The sequence below is a fragment of the Diorhabda carinulata genome, chromosome 10 (assembly GCF_026250575.1).
Source record: "Diorhabda carinulata isolate Delta chromosome 10, icDioCari1.1, whole genome shotgun sequence".
Taxonomy (NCBI): domain Eukaryota; kingdom Metazoa; phylum Arthropoda; class Insecta; order Coleoptera; family Chrysomelidae; genus Diorhabda; species Diorhabda carinulata.
In genome coordinates, this window is record NC_079469.1 from 2514491 (window position 1) to 2531070 (window position 16580).

General features: G+C 31.3%; 2 protein-coding genes across 3 annotated transcripts in view; one reads left to right on the forward strand and one right to left on the reverse strand.

Annotated features, from left to right (window-relative positions):
* Positions 1-311: 311 nt before the first annotated feature.
* On the reverse strand, positions 312-6621 carry LOC130899038 (negative elongation factor A). Of its 2 annotated transcripts, none has more exons than XM_057808707.1 (8): positions 6399-6621; positions 5711-5965; positions 5445-5625; positions 5006-5191; positions 4794-4952; positions 4352-4737; positions 3915-4288; positions 312-3795 (listed from the first exon to the last, which is right to left on the reverse strand). In XM_057808707.1, exons 1-7 carry the CDS (start codon positions 6606-6608, stop codon positions 3968-3970), a joined length of 1698 nt encoding a protein of 565 aa, XP_057664690.1. In that variant the 5' UTR covers positions 6609-6621; the 3' UTR covers positions 312-3795; positions 3915-3967. The 2 variants fall into 2 exon arrangements, with proteins under 2 accessions (XP_057664690.1, XP_057664689.1); XM_057808706.1 differs by having other exon boundaries at positions 312-2581; positions 6399-6615.
* Positions 6622-6687: 66 nt separating this feature from the next.
* Positions 6688-16580, forward strand: part of LOC130899039 (intermembrane lipid transfer protein VPS13B) — a 35391-nt gene continuing 25498 nt past the window's right edge. The window contains exons 1-20 of the mRNA XM_057808708.1: positions 6688-6868; positions 6921-7025; positions 7088-7265; positions 7316-7403; positions 7471-7652; positions 8070-8280; positions 8332-8471; positions 9663-9829; positions 9879-10113; positions 10172-10406; positions 10459-10559; positions 10623-10837; positions 10896-11376; positions 11427-11652; positions 11705-11889; positions 13148-13438; positions 13718-14146; positions 14200-14620; positions 15630-15898; positions 15968-16306. Coding sequence (XP_057664691.1) covers positions 6939-7025; positions 7088-7265; positions 7316-7403; positions 7471-7652; positions 8070-8280; positions 8332-8471; positions 9663-9829; positions 9879-10113; positions 10172-10406; positions 10459-10559; positions 10623-10837; positions 10896-11376; positions 11427-11652; positions 11705-11889; positions 13148-13438; positions 13718-14146; positions 14200-14620; positions 15630-15898; positions 15968-16306 — 4480 coding nt within the window. The 5' untranslated portion in view covers positions 6688-6868; positions 6921-6938. The remainder of the gene's footprint in view (positions 6869-6920; positions 7026-7087; positions 7266-7315; positions 7404-7470; positions 7653-8069; positions 8281-8331; positions 8472-9662; positions 9830-9878; positions 10114-10171; positions 10407-10458; positions 10560-10622; positions 10838-10895; positions 11377-11426; positions 11653-11704; positions 11890-13147; positions 13439-13717; positions 14147-14199; positions 14621-15629; positions 15899-15967; positions 16307-16580) is intronic.

Below are 16580 nucleotides of genomic sequence, written 5' to 3' on the forward strand. Positions count from 1 at the left end.
CACGAGCAAATTGTTTAGTTTTTTATCAGAAACCAAGAAAATTAAGTTAAAATCTTGTAATTATATGTAATCTAGCAACACCGGTTTCTCGTGCGGTTGCGCGGGTTTGTGGAGGTGCGTTGCGAACTTCGTTAAAACGTCAGAAAGCGGCGTTGCCAGAACGCTATTATATTATTGTAATTTCAATATTTTTTCCAAACTTGAAATATTTATTTTTCTCTCAGTGTATATAAACTTATCGTGAAATAACGTCACGTGCGAGTTCCTTCGAGTGGTTTTCCAGGGGTGTAGTGACAAAATTAAGCAACAACTTTTAAAAATATTAGATTTTTAATATAATTCTTTAACAATATATACAAAGTGTCTTGACAAAATTAACAATAAAATCGAACACAAGAAATTTTACAATGACATTCGTATGAAATGACAAAACAATAAATATAATAAAGAATTTCTGTTATGTACAAAATGTCACTTAATTTCAAATATTTCAATATACAAATATTGCGATAAATCGCGAAAATATTTAAAAAAAATTTCCAATCATTATATACACAATTCATATACAATTTTCAAAAAAAAGTATTATATTTAAAATACGTACACCTGGCAGATTTTATGAAAAAATTTTAAAAAATCGGTCAAATGAATTTTTGATATAAAATGTACCAAATATTTATATTTTCTTATTGGTAGGTACATAGTTATCAACCATATTTCATCAATCATCAAATAATTGCTTTTTTTAAGGATTTGGCAACATTGGAATATCGACGGCCATTAATGTAGACATAAAAATCAACTGCGATGTACTGCTGAATATTTAAATGAACGTAAAGTTTTCCTTTTATATTATTTTCAAAAATAATATACAAATTTTCCAAAATTTTGAGGATGTAAATAAAATCAACATACAACCAGTCAAAACAAATTTACCACGAGACGTTAGTAGCAGAAGATAAAATGGCCGCAACAAGGTCATTTCAATAATATCAATCTAGTTTTGTCAAGGGCGTTTCACGTATATGCAATACAGGAAATTGCCAAAAAATAGAAAAATAAAAATCTCAAAAAGACAACTTCCAAGTATCACCCAAAAGCTACCATTGAATAAAAAGTAACCGAAAGTAAAAAGACGAGGTTCAAAGTGTATTGCCTGTAAATTACGGTGTGGTGGTTGTAGTGATTTGGCGTTTATTTTGTCAGAAAAAAAAAACAATGCGTGTTCGTTCTCGACGTATTTTTTCCTCCTGCCATCTCGCGAGTGTCCTCAGAGATTCTTGGTCGCCTACTATTAGGCAACCAGAAATGGACTGCGTTTGAATAAACTACGAGGGCGAATCACTACATATTGGACATAACCTACAAGATGGCTTAAAAGTCATGACTGTATCTCTGATTTTATAGAATTGTATGATGCAGACGCATTTTAAACCTCGATGTATCACTTTGGAATTTGCAAATGCAACGGGATACGCTTCTGTATAGGGCTGGGAAATATAATCGATTAATCGGAAATAGAACTTCAAAAGAACGATTATGGTTTGATTCCCAATAAAAACAAACCAAATAATGAACCTACAAAAGATATTTGAAAGTATGCCATAGACGCGAAACTTAACGATTTCAAGATTATCATCGATATTTTTATATTTTCCGATTAATCGATTACCGATTATTTTTAAAAATATATATGACTCCTTTATTAGAAAAAGATGGACCGGCTAGTGCATTATACACCAACTCTAAAAATGGTTGGATAAACGAAGATTTATTTGTCACTTGGCTCAAACATTTCGCAGCATTTGCCAAACCTGCCCAAGATTCACCTGTGTTATTAATTCTGGATAATCGCAACAGTCACATTTCCCTTCAAGCTTTTAATGTTTGCAAAGAAAACCACATCACAATGCTTTCCATTCCACCACACAGTTCTCATAGAACTCAACCGTTGGATGTGTCATTTTATGGACCGCCGAAAGCTGCTTATAGGCAGGGATGTAATAGGCACATGAAGACACATTTGGTGTCTACAACAACTCCAAAGCATACGTACAAGTTGCGAATATACTCATCCGGAGGGTCACTAATCTAGTGTAGGCATTAGCTAAGCCCCGTAAAAGAAATATTTTATCAGAAAATTGATGGTGAGCGTAATTGAAATTTATTGAATTTATTTATTTTCAATACCTGCCAATAAGAATGTAAAATGACAAAAAATAATTAGTACCAACGAGATTTTCAAAGCCCTACAAATGAAAATTAGCTTTTCTTTTGTATTACTTATTAAACGTTATAATAAAATGATTAAGATTCTAAAAAAAGAAAACTCGTTTTATCTGTAAATGATGAGATCAAAAATCTTGCCACATTCGAATGCAACTATTACGAAGAATAAAGTTTAATAATAAAAAAAAAGTTTAGTCCATATTTGTTGTAATTGAAAGTTATTTATGTTCAAACCTTGAGTTTATAACTTTCATATCAAGTAACTATTCATAATAAAAGTATTTCAACTTCTTTTCACAACCATTATGTTCAATAGAAACTGGTACATTTGAACTACTCCAACTGCAGATACCTAATCGAAACAAATTGAATTTGATTTAAGATATCAATATTGTCATTTTATTCTCACAATAGTTATGTACATTTGAACTACTCCTAGAAGCTTTAGATTCTCAATTAAAGAATTTTGTTTGAAATCTACAGAATATCAATATTTCATGATTTTCAACTTCATTCTAACTAATCGATTTGAGATACATGATAAGAATGAAATTTTTTGTTAAATTTGTAAAAATACTGCAAAATATTTTAAAATTAAGTTCAATTTGATTGAAGGTATCAGTATTTACATCTTCTTTTCACAACAGTTATGTACAATAGAAGCTGGTACATTGGAACTACTCCCAGAAAATGCAGATGCCGAGATAATTAATGTTATAATTGGTTTTTTGAAAGAAGAATCAAAAATTGAACCAAATCTTAACAGATAGTTCAGGACCCTAGAAAAAAGTTCAATTTGAATAAAAAAAGATAAATATCAAATTAAATTCTAACGGGTATCCAAAAATTCTATAGAAAGTTCAACACCAATGAAGATTTCAATGTTCTCAATTCATTTTCACAGCTGATAGATACTGGTACATTTGAACTACTCCTGGAAAATGCAGATACCAAGATAATTAATGTTATAATTGGACTTTTAAAAGAAGAATCAAAAATTGAACCAAATCTCAACAGATAGTCCAGGATTCTAGAACAAGGTTAAATTTTAATAAAAAAAAATGATGAAAATCAAATTAAATTCTAACGGGTATCCAAAAATTCTATATAAAGTTCAACACCAATGAAAATTTCATTGTTTTCAACTTATTTTCACAGCTAATAGATCCTGGTACATTTGAACTACTCCCAGAAAATACAGATTCTGAGATAGTTGACGTTTTAAATGATTTATTGAAAATAAAATGTCAAAGTTCATTTTACTTTCACAACTGATACATACAAAAGTTACTGGTACATTTGAACTAATCTCAAAAAATTGATAAATATAGTAACATAATAAATGGTTTTGAAATTGAATTGAACTTTTGCCAATATCTGTAAATATTTGGAAATATAATATTAACAAAGTTCAATTTTATTAAATGACGTTCCCGTATAATATCAATAGTCTTCTGTCAAACCTCAAGATTTTCTGTAATCTTTCTTTTCAAATTGTAAGCTTTCTGCTTCTATATTGTATTACTTACTGCCTCCCGGTCCGTCTAGTAGCAATTACGTCCTTACCTACATAATTATAAAAAAAAACATCAAATTTTTATCTTAAAAAGAGAAAAAAAAGCTTCAGTCATAACTCAAATCTGCAATGCACGCGAATTTCAACACCAACAAATTTTATTACTTACACTCATATAAATCTATAAAATTTCTATCTGCTCGACTATCCTTTGACGTTCTGTCAAACTAAAGTAGCTGTCGCTGTATTTGGTGTGATCTGCTCCACAACATTCTCTACATGTCGATATTTTTTTATTTTCTTCCATTCTCCGTTGTTGTAATTCATCTGAAAGTGAGTCTCTACCAGCATGGTAAGATAAGTAGCGTCCGGTTGTAGTACATTTTCTTGATCTTCTGAAAGTTTGATAGTAACTATATTACCGAGATGAGGACACGGATTGTCTCTAGAACCAGCCATAAAACCGAGAATGAGCGCTTTTTCCGGCCGAGTAACTTTGTTTGCCGTACGAAACATATCTTGAGCTTCCAGCATTTGTTCTCTCTAAAATACACATTTTTCTATATTATTCATCATAAAATAAAATCTATTAACGTGCATAATTACCGTGAGAGCAAGACCTCTTCTTTGTAAAACAGTCGCTGTAGGTTGAGGTTGAATCCTAATGTGTGTAACAGTCTGTTGGGGCTGTTGTACCGGCCTTTGTGTAACTACAACAGGTGTACCAATAATATGTTGAGTTTGCACGTGCTGCTGCACTTGTTGGACAGTTGGTTCAGAAGAAATAATAGTTCTTTGGCCTGAAGGCGTCGTCGCCAATAACGGAGGAACAGGTCTCATTGTATGAATGAGCTGTTGAGTAACAGCAACTGCCGGTTGAGGTATAGGAACTGAAACAGGTGTTGAAATCTGAGGTGTAACTGGGGTTGGAGTTGATGGTATAGGAGGAGTTTGTACTGGTTGAGATATCAAAGATGTTGTAACCAAAGATCCTAAAAACGATTTTTTAATATAAAATGTATTATTAAAACAAATATTAGTACATTACCTGCTGAGGGAGTTACAACGGGTTGAGGTGTAGCTGGAGCATAAGTTGGAGTTGGAGCCAGACCAGCGGCATAATCTGGAGTTGTAACAACAGTTGTTGTTAGTGGAGGACTTTGTACTGTTGCATTTTCAGTTGCTTTTTTAGCAGCATCCTCAATTTCTAAAAATCAAGAATAAAAATATGCTTTTACAGTTATCTAATTACATTAATACCTTGCATTTTCTTTCTTTTTTTAGCTGCAGCATAACCTAATGGTTGATCTGCAATATCTAACAGTTTAACACCACCCTCCTTTCTTCCAGCAGGTGCTCTAGAAAGCGGAGGTCTATTAGCATTACTGTTCAATGCAGATCGGAATCCGGAAGTTGGTACTCTGCTTGGGATTCCTTTTAGAGGTGCTAAAACAAACAATGCATCTCACACGGCTGGAGATAATTGATTTCATAAATGAATTATTCGAACTACTACATCAAATCTTACATTTATTTTAAAGATATATAAACAAGTCTAGTATGACAAGCAAGTTTTCAAAAGTAAAAAAATTGAAGTTTTTTAATAAAAAATATCAAATAGAAATCTCAATATAAAAAAACAGAGCAATACTTGATGGTTTTTAATGTATTCAAAAGTCGAAAAAATGTGATAACATACTTGTATCTGTCATTTTTCTTGGCATCCCTCTGGATCGAACTGGTATGACAGGTGCACAAGATTTTTTATTCATATTTGATGCTGCATCCATAGATTTCTGCAGCAGATCTGCCCTAAGCAATGCGGATTTTGGTTTCTTTTTTATTGTAAAATGTTTTAATGGTTCAGGTTTATGTCCAACCTTAAATTACAATTCCTAATTGTATTCAAAATTATATTAACATCAAATTAGTTTCAAATTTTCTGAAGCTGAAAAATGTACTTACAACTGAAACTAGAGCTCCCTTATTTAAATAATGACATTCCATGGGTAACATAGTGTGGTCGTTTTGTTTACGAACTAATCTCCTTAAATCAGCCACTAAATCATTAAAAATAGGACGAACTTCATCTACATCTGATATTTCTGTATTCAAAGATCCAGTAGAAGGGTAGGTCTTTAGTGCATCTGCTAACATCGCAACCCACAATTCAGAATCGCCTAATGCTACTTCCAAAATTTGTTCTAGTTCTGTCTTCCACTTGAAATCAAATTGTAGTTTATTAAATAAAACAAACTCTTATGAGATTACACCATTTTACATGATTTTTGCAGCGTCTTCATCGGATATAAGAATTTAAAGACCTTTAACTTTAGGGATTTGTAGGAACCAAGAAAGCACCACAGTGGAAATTTAAAAAGACTATGTCGAATAACATTTTTAAAATTCAGGAAGGTATATTAATATTTATATTTATTTAGGCGTAATATAAAAAAATTGGAATTTGTAGACAAGTGTTAATAAGCACAGGATCTTGTTATTAAAATATAATACCTGGCCTATTATTTTCTCCAGATGTTCTAGGTATATTTCAAACACTAGTTTCATTTAAATTTAATACAATGATACAACATTACAAGAATTAACACGAGGAAAATTGAATTTGTTTATGTTTTGACATATATAAACATACCTCTTCCAAATTTCTGCGCGGGATATGAAAAAAACTGAGTAATAATTTCAGTTTAACTTGGGTTTGTAAATCTGGAAAACAGTCTTTTATATTTCTCAATACTTCAGCATTTAATTGTGAACATATTGAACCTCCTGTCCAAGAATCATTTGAAATTCCGAGTTTATTGTGAAGCCACAACGAAGTATCACTGTCACGCACATTCGCCATTTTATAAACTGACAGTTCTACATACGTATGAAGATAGTTCACTCACGTTGATAACTTCTTCTTTTTTATATATTAACATATGATTATTGAAGCTCCATACGTGTTATTCATGATTTGTTTATTTTGACAGCTCATGAGCGACGTTTTAAATCAAATGTTTTTATTATCATCCACTTTAACCAAAATATGCTAATAGAACTCAATTTTACGTATTAATTTTCAAATAATTTTTGCAAAAATAAAATAAATATGCGTAATCGGTGAGTTTTTTTCCTAAACAACAGTAAAAACCTTAAAAAAATCTTGTTTTAGACCCCCCGGATAATTAAAATGTTTAAATTGGAATCGTATATAACACCAATTTTATTGAGTTACGTCAATAGATATATAAATAATTTTAAATTAGAAGATTCTCAGGTATTTATATTAAAATTAATAATCTTATAGGAATATTAGAAATAATTAATTATATATTTTAGGTGTCTTTGTGGGGCGGAGATGCTTCCTTCAATAATTTGGAATTAAATTTACAAGTACTGGAACAGGAACTTCAGTTACCTTTTAGTTTTGTTTCTGGTAGTATTAGAGAATTACTCATACATGTACCATGGACAAAATTAGCGTCAGAACCAATTACCATCACCATAAACACAATAGGTAAATATATTTATTATTGTTGTACAATATTCATTTTTTATTGTTTTTAGAATGTATTTTAAACTTAAAAGGAGAAGAGACTAGAGGAAGAAACGATGCTTCAGCATCTGGAAGAGAGAAAAAACCGGGCCATCATGGGTAAGTAATATTAAAATGAAAATACAATTAATTTAAGTTGAAATTTTTCATTTTTTTGGGGGGTTAGGAAAGAAATGGAAGCACCCCAGGGATACGTGCAATTATTAATAAACAAAATAGTGAGTAACATTCGTATTTATTGTAATAATCTGATATTGAAATACGTTGAAGAAGATATAGTTTTGTCTATGAACGTAAGACATTTGAAATTTGAATCAGCCAACCAAAAATGGGAACCAGCTTATATAGGTGAGTCCTGGATTTCTTTTTTAATAATTTTTATGAAATTATGTATAGTCAGAAAATTCCTAAAGATGAAAATATAGCAACAAGTATCAAAGAAATTACTACTATTGTTGTACTTTCTATTTTTTCCTGAAAAAGCATTACATTTTTTATTACATCAATTCAAAACAAACCTCCAAAAAAATAAATAGAAATGAGTACCTTAGACTAAATATTTTTGTAGTTTTGGCAATTTTGCAGAGCATATACCCCAATTTATAAACGAATGGGCATTTTAAATGATCATCTTTGTCCCTCACAAAATTTGGTTTTGATTCGACCCAGTTCGTTAATTTTTTTTTAAATATTATCTGGAAAATAATACATTAGTTGAAATATTTACTTTTTTATTTTTATTCTGTTTTGTTAAAAATCTTCTAGATGTTTCTCCGGCCGAGGTTATTTTAAGAAAAGTTATAACAATAAACGATCTAACTTTGTGTTTGGATAAACGTAACGCTTCTGGTAAAATTGAGGTCTACCAAGAACCTATGTTATATAAATGTTCAATGACCATGCACCTATTAAAAAAATACCATTCAGCTACAGCTAATATAGCATCAACAACTCGTTTGGATATCTACTGCAATAAGTAAATTATTACATCATATCAATGATTGTTACTATAAATGATATTTTGCAGTATGGAATTTAGTATGACCGAACAACAAGTACCAATGTTTATGAGATTATTGATGTTGTTATATGCTCTTCATCAAAAACAGCTCAAACCTGAGTTAAATGGTACTTCGGACGGTACTAATACCACACAGGATTCTAGAGGTACTAAATCTTGAATTTCATTACAAGGTGATTGATTATTATGAAATTTGATACCTATTTTGACTTTAGATTTGAAAATTAAAGTCGTCACATTTTATATATTGGTGGTACAGGGTGATTCATTCGAAAGAAACCGGAAAAATAATGTATTAGTATTTTGATTCACCCCGTATCAGATTCAATGAATATTAACTAAATGAATAATTTTCCAAAATTTTTACTACTATTCGAATATTTTGGTCTAAATAGTTCTTCATTATTGATTTTTCCTTACATTATACAGGGTATTAAACTTGTTATGATTTTTTAGAAAATTATATAACTTTTTAAATATCCTGTAGAACTAAACACTACCCTATATTATTATAACGAGGAAGTAAAAATGTTTTCAAATATGCAATAAAATATAGGGTGTTTCATTAAAAAACAATTTTGATATGACACAACATTATGTAAATAATTTTGAAATTTTAGTCTAATAATGGTTATTAACCTTCAAATTTTTAAATTGATATATTGAAGGGATAAAGTTCAGTACCTCTTTTGTCTTTAGATATGAAAATTTATGTCGTTACATTTTGTATATTGGTGGTACAGGGTGATTCATTTGAAAAAAACCTAAAAAATAATGTATTAGTATTTTGATTCACCCTGTATAGATTCAATGAATATTAACAAAATGAATAATTTTCCAGAATTTTTACTACTATTCGAATGTTTTGCCCAAAAGCTTTTTATTATTGAATTGTCCTTACATTATACAGGATATTAAACTTGTTATGATTTTAATTGAAATTGATTATAACGTTTTAAATACCCTGTAGAATTAAACACAACCTAATATTATTATAAAGGGGAAGTCGAAATGATTCTAAATATACAATAAAATATAAGGTGTTTAATTAATTAATTTTAATTTTGTAAATAAAATGAGATCTAACAATCCCTCAAATTTTCAAATTGATATTCAAAGGACAAAGGAGGCACTGAACTTTATCTCATAATCAATCACCCTGTATATTATAAAGGTTTTTATTGATTTTAGGTCTTTTTTGATATAAAATTAGTTTAAAAAATCAGATAAAAATTGATATTTCGACCCATTTCAGTCATTATTTTGTTGTAACTGTTATTTGAAACTACTTAGAGACCTAAAATCAAGAGGAAAATCTTATAAAAACTCGTTTTCAGATACTCAAGATAATTCGTTGGGTTGGACCGGTTGGGCTTGGTCATATGTATCTTCGGTTTTACCAGCACCGTGGGACGATGATTGGGATAATAAATTTTTACAGGATCACAAAGGACACACTCTACATTTTGGCATTTATGTCGATAATCTTTCCATAACATTCAAGGTAAATTCAATCAGAACAAATACGAGGGGCAACCATATAGTTTTATTAGATTTCAGAAACTACCCCAGATCGATCTAACTACTACAATCAAAAAAAACAACGTTACACACCGATGTTATGTTTAAAATTACAAGGTATATATTCTGAAATTATAATTCATGGTTTAAAATGGTTTAACGCTACGGGGGGTGTAAGTTATGCGGTTTTACTACCCCTAGGAGTGTGTAGTTGCTCTTATATAGAGATCACCGATGAATCTGTACAAATGAACTACTTAAAAATAGGTTAGCGACTTGAATATTTGGATTATATTGTTTGTTATATGTTTTATTTAATTTTTAGGTTCCGAAACTGATGGTCATAAGACGGATTCTTTATTCGATGCAGAAGCTGCGGAAAATAAAGGTAAAAAAAGGCAGTACAATACTTCTTGGGACGTTCACATGACCGTTTATTCAGAATCTGTTCTTTTGGAACGCACCCCAGCTTTTTCGTTCGATTATTTATATCAAATGGATATGCCTAGTGATACATCGAGTGAAGTATTATCAGAAATGGGAAGTGATTTCGAATTCAGGTAAATTATTTATTTAAAAAAAAATTTCAACTCAATTTCGTTTCGTTTTTAGTAATTTCATGGAGAATTCTAGTATGAGAATTTGTTTTGGTCCTTTTAAATTAAGATTATGTTCAGGATTTTTCCATAGAATCAGTACGTTGCAAGCTGCTGGTAAATATACTATTTAATTCGATTCAATTTTTAAAATAATTGAAAAAAAAAATATATTTTCAGCTTCTTATTACGATTATCCCCCTTATGCAAATCCCAAACCTGAAAAATCTCTACAAGAACTCCATCCACCGTCCGAAGAAGATTTCGATGCTTTAAACGAATTTATTCCAAGTAGGAGTATGAGAATAACTTTTTTCGCCCCAATTATCGAATTAGAATTAATGGACCATCCTTATTTTCAACCTACCAAAGGTATGCTGTATAAAAAGAGAAAGGTATGGTATCATAAGTTAATTTTTCATATATTTAATTTAATAGTTATTTTATTTACAGAAATTAAATACAATTCCAGTTATATTAAAACCACTCCAATTACCAAAACTGACATTGGAATGTCAATTCTTGGATATAAGTCTAACTTATCCTATGTACGTCAACCGTTTAGTCCATACGACTTGTCAATTACCGGATCCTCCTATTCAACTATTCGAAGCTTGCTATAATCGCAATAATATCAAAATTGTAGGATTGTGCAGTCGTTTGATAATCACTTCCAATAATCAAACGACCATTTTAACCCCTTCTAGTTTCTCTTATACCACTAAAAGTATTAATAAGTCCCAATATTGGACTAATCCTGATATCGCCCATGAAGAAACTACTTTCGAATCTGAGAGTATTACATTAAACGGAACCAATGCCAAAATGATGGTAGTATTTTATATCATTGGTAAACTGTTTAAAATGGATGCAGAAGAAGCTGTTGGTATTATGAACAACACATCAATTCTAACCGACGCTACCAAAGATCACGGTAAATTATTTTATATTAAAAATATTCCGTTCTATATAATTATTTTTCAGGTTTACCCTTCATGGAACTCTGTATAGAATCGATTAGGTTTAAAAAAGTGAAAACTAATTCGACTGTTTCGATAGATGCTAGCTTAGGTTCTATTAAAGGTTTTATATTCGAACCGGTCCATACGAAGAATGATGTTACTAATTCGAATGACATCCAACAAGTATTATTCATATCTGGTCCCGAACCGAAGTCAGAAATAGTTCAAGAAGAAACATCAACGAAAATGTAATACCATATCCCCTTATTTCCATTTAAAGTGAAATAAATTTATTTTCAGTGACATGTCCGAAACTCCACCTCTATTTACAGTGACAGTACAATATCCAATAAGTCCAGATAATAAGAAACATCCGCCGATATTGCTGTTTAATCTTCAAGAAATTAGAGTTTGTGTTGATCCTCTACTCTGCAGGTGGTTACTGTATACCCCCAAACAGTTTGGACACAAATTAAAAACTTTCGGTAATATTTTTACGAAAAATACACCACTACAAGCATTAAACACCTCCAGCAATGATTTATTATCACTTTCACACCCTGTATATCCACATTTTTAAAAATATATCCTCCCATAAACTTTAAACACTTGTAACAATGAATTATTATAATTTTGACACCCTGTATATCCACATATATCCTCCCATAAGCTTTAAACACTTCCCTCAATGATTTATAATTACTTTTACACCCTGTATATCCACATTTTTACAAAATATATCCTCCCATAAACTTCAAACACTTATAACAATGAATTATTATCATTTTGACACCGTGAATATCCACATTTTTACAAAATATATCCTCCCATAAACTTTAAACACTTATAACAATGAATTATTATCATTTTGACACCCTGTATATCCACATTTTTACAAAATATATCCTCCCATAAACTTTAAACACCTCCAACAATGAATTATTATCATTTTGACACCATATATATCCACATTTTTACAAAATATATCCTCCCATAAGCTTTAAACACAGCCATCAATGATTTATAATTACTTTGACACCCTGTATATCCACAGTTTTACAAAATATATCCTCCCATAAACTTTAAACACCTCCAACAATGAATTATTATCATTTTGACACGCTGTATATCCACATTTTTACAAAATATATCCTCCCATAAGCTTTAAACACAGCCATCAATGATTTATAATTACTTTGACACCATGTATATCTAAATTTTTATAAAATATATCTTCCCATAAACTTTAAACACCACCAACAATGAATTGTTATCATTTTGACACCCTGTATATCCACATTTTTACAAAATGTACCCTCCATAAGCTTCCAACAGATCCATCAATTATTTACAATTACTTTGACACCCTGTATATCCACAGTTTTACAAAATATATCCTCCCATAAACTTTAAACACCTCCAAGAATGAATTATTATCATTTTGACACCCTGTATATCTACATTTTTACAAAATATACCCTCCCATAAGCTTTAAACACCTCCAACAATGACTTATTATCATTTTGACACCATATATATCCACATTTTTTACAAAATATACCCCCATAAGCTTTAAACACCTCCAGCAATTATTTATTATCACTTTGACATTCTGTATATCGACTAACAATTTTTCCAATCATAACATAATGCTTTCTACAGTATGAACAAAATACATATATCCATTATTATGGTTTGTAGATTTTTTTATAACCAAAAGAATGTTAAATGAATGTTTTTTAGATACCATTGTAAAAACTAGAAACATTTCAGAAGCTAGTGGTAGTATACCAGAAACTTCTCGAAAAACTCCAATTCAAATAGAATCGGTTCATAGTAGTTCAGATAGAGAAACGCATTTCGCTTCCAACAAAGCGGAAATAAGTGAAGAAGAACCAGTCGATGTACAAGAAAAAATTTATAACTTCCTCAAAAAGTGGTTCGACGTGTGGAAGGGAATGTTTCTCTATGGAGACGTTTCTCAGTGTACAATTTATTTTCCTTTGGTGTCACTATCCGCTATTGGGTCTCAGGGTGAGTCAATGTATTGAGTATTTCGTTCTCAATTGGCGCAGTCAATAGGATTCACTCAGATCAACTTAACATTGAGAATAATTAACTTTTTTCGTTTGGCGCAGTCAATATGATTCATTCTCATTAACTTGACATTAAGAATAATAAGCTTTTCCCGATTGGCGCAGTCAGTAAGATTCATTCACATTAATTTGAATCTAAGAATAATAGACTTTTTTCAATTGGCGCAGTCAACAGGATAGAATATATTGTAGCTGAGTCAAATTTAAATTTCCGTAGGTATCCAGGAAGCCGTGGATTCGGCAGTGAATAAAGACCATCCGCCAGATATAATGGTGATAACTTTACCATTCGCAAATATTCGTAGTGCCCACCGACAAAGTATTAAAAAACATCTGACGTCTTTACCGATTTCATTGCCGGACACTATATGGTCACCGGATAAGTCAAGCTTTCCATGGACTATGTCTATATCTGATATGAGCTGTTACACGGTCCAGTACGGTAACAAATTGATATTTTTAAAACCGGTTTCTTTGAGCGCCACCGTGGGGTTATCTACTAGACCTACTAAAGCCGAAAACGAATCTACGGATGTTATAAAACCCGATTTGGGATATTTAGGAGTGTGTGTACACATCGACATGACACCTATTGTTATATCTACGTCCGAGATACAAGTTTATTTATTCGCCGGTGTACTTTACGGTAAGTCGTTCAATTTTTTTTATTAGATATCCCTAATAAAGATTGTCTTTTAGGTCTCATGGAGGTAGCGTCGAATTTAATGCCGGAAAAAATTAAACATTCCAATTTAAAAACCCCAGAAGTCCTTCCGGCCGTGATGAGCAAAAACAGTTCGACTTTATCACCGACTATAATGAGAGAAAATACTGTCGATTCAGTAAGCGATAAAACGCCACCTATCGCCGCGTTATCCCAACAAGATACCATCGATGAAAGTGTCAAATTGACAGCTTGGGTACAATGGACGGTAACGAGATTTACAATTGAGTTATTGTCTAATGAATATAGAGGTTTCAGTGAAGATTTGGAATCGTTACAACCGAGGTTGAAACTGGTTGTCGATGCTGAAGATATTGTTAGTTCTTTGGATTTTCAGAGCGTTTATTTGAAAATCAAAAGTAAAATCGGTTCAGTGTCTATTCAACATTACAAAAGGTAATTTGTTTAAATTTTGTCTACGCTTCTTATTCCTTAAGTTTTTTTTAATTAGCAGTGGTAATTTATATGGGTTAAGGTTAACTTCTAATAAAAAAGGGATTTTTTTTAGGTTATAGTTCAATTCCAAATGGTAAAAATTCTTTAAATCAACTTATTATTTCAAATGGCAACTTTTTTTGGTCAATTTTTTAGAAAAAGGCATTTTTTGAGTAAATATATGATTTGAAGTGGTAATTTTTTTAGATCGATTGCTAATTCTAAATGGTAATATTATTAGGCCAACTTCTGATTCGAAATGGTAATATTTTTCAAATGGCCCAGATTAACATCTAATTCAAAATGGCAACTTTTTGATGTTAATTTCTAAATAGAGCGGTAAAAAACTTCGAGTTAATGTCTAAATCCAAACGGCAACATTTCCAGGTCACTTCTGATTCAAAATGGCAACTTTTTTGACTATATTTCGAATGGTAACTAATTTAGATCGACAACTAATTCAAAATGGCTACTTTTTGATGTTTATTTCTAATTAGAACGGGGAAAAATCTTTGGGGTTATGTCTTAATCCAAATGGCAACATTTCCAGGTCACTTCTGATTCAAAATGGCAATTTTTTTGTCTATATTTCGAATGGCAACTAATTTAGATCCACAAGTAATTCAAAATAGCAACTTTTTGATGTTTATTTCTAATTAGAACGGGAGAAAATCTTTGGGGTTATGTCTTAATCCAAATGGCAACATTTCCAGGTCACTTCTAATTCAAAATGGCAACTTTTTTGACTATATTTCGAATGGTAACTAATTTAGATCGACAACTAATTCAAAATGGCAATTTTTTTATGTTAATTTCTAAATAGAGCGGCAAAAAAACTTCGAGCTAATGTCTAAATCCAAACGGCAACATTTCCAGGTCACTTCTGATTCTAAATGTCAACATTTTTGACTATATTTCGAATGGTAACTAATTTAGATCGACAACTAATTCTAAATGGCAACTATTTTAGGTTAACTTCTAATTCGAAATGGCAACCTGGTCCATTTTCCGGTGTAGTAATGCGTCTGCGCGAAGACATCGGTATGAATCAACGACACGAAGATAACGGCTTCGTAAACATAACTATAACGAGGGCGAGTTGCCAACATACCCATACATTATGGGGCGCGGTTCAAAAGCGTTACCACAAGGAACCCAAACGAACGGACCCACTAAATTCCCAACTTCTATCCCAAAGCCGTTACATAACCGAAATTGTCGTCAACGTACAACCTATAGGTGATTATTTCCTTCAACGTACCGTTTTGTTTTTTCCTTTTTTATTCGGTTATTTGTTTTTTTTTCTAGATTTTATCATATCCCTGAAAACTCTACGTAGCTTCTATTTAGTGGTGGTTCCCCTACTACAGATACCCCTAAGTAAGGAACCGACAATTCTCGATCAAAGCACAACCATATTGAACGCTAATAATCAAAATTTACCACTGACTTATTTGGAATGTCAGGATATTCGAATAGTCATACCTTCGGTTGAATTGCAAGGAACTGGAAGTTTGCACGACGTTGTCATATTTCAAGTGCAGAAGATTTGCATGAGTCCTTCAGCAGTTAATCCGATTTGTAGGACTCCACTAAGACCAGACATTTATGAACAAGCAGCACATGCTAGAATCTTGAACGTACCAGGTAACTTAGCATACAAATAATTTGTTATCCAACTCTATTACCTTGTCTTTGTCCCTAAATACATTTATTTAGAGGCTACTTTACACAGTGGCTTCAAAATATATTATCAGAACTGTTTTCGACTCTACAACCACCCTTTTCAATTTTTCTCAGATCTTATAACTTGTGAAGGGATCTTAACACCAGAAGGTATATTCTCCAAAGCATTTTTTGTATATGCTTGCAATGGTGAGTCATTCTAGTATTTAAAGAATCTGAGTTTCATCCCCCTTCA

Excerpts from the sequence above, each read along its gene's own strand:
- LOC130899038 (XM_057808707.1), bottom strand. The coding sequence starts at position 6,608 with ATGGCGAATGTGCGTGACAGTGATACTTCGTTGTGGCTTCACAATAAA. Across the intron at positions 4,738-4,793 it reads CGTTGTAACTCCCTCAGCAG|GATCTTTGGTTACAACATCT; the intron begins GTAATGTACTAA and ends AATCGTTTTTAG. Across the intron at positions 4,289-4,351 it reads GAAGAGGTCTTGCTCTCACG|AGAGAACAAATGCTGGAAGC; the intron begins GTAATTATGCAC and ends TGTGTATTTTAG.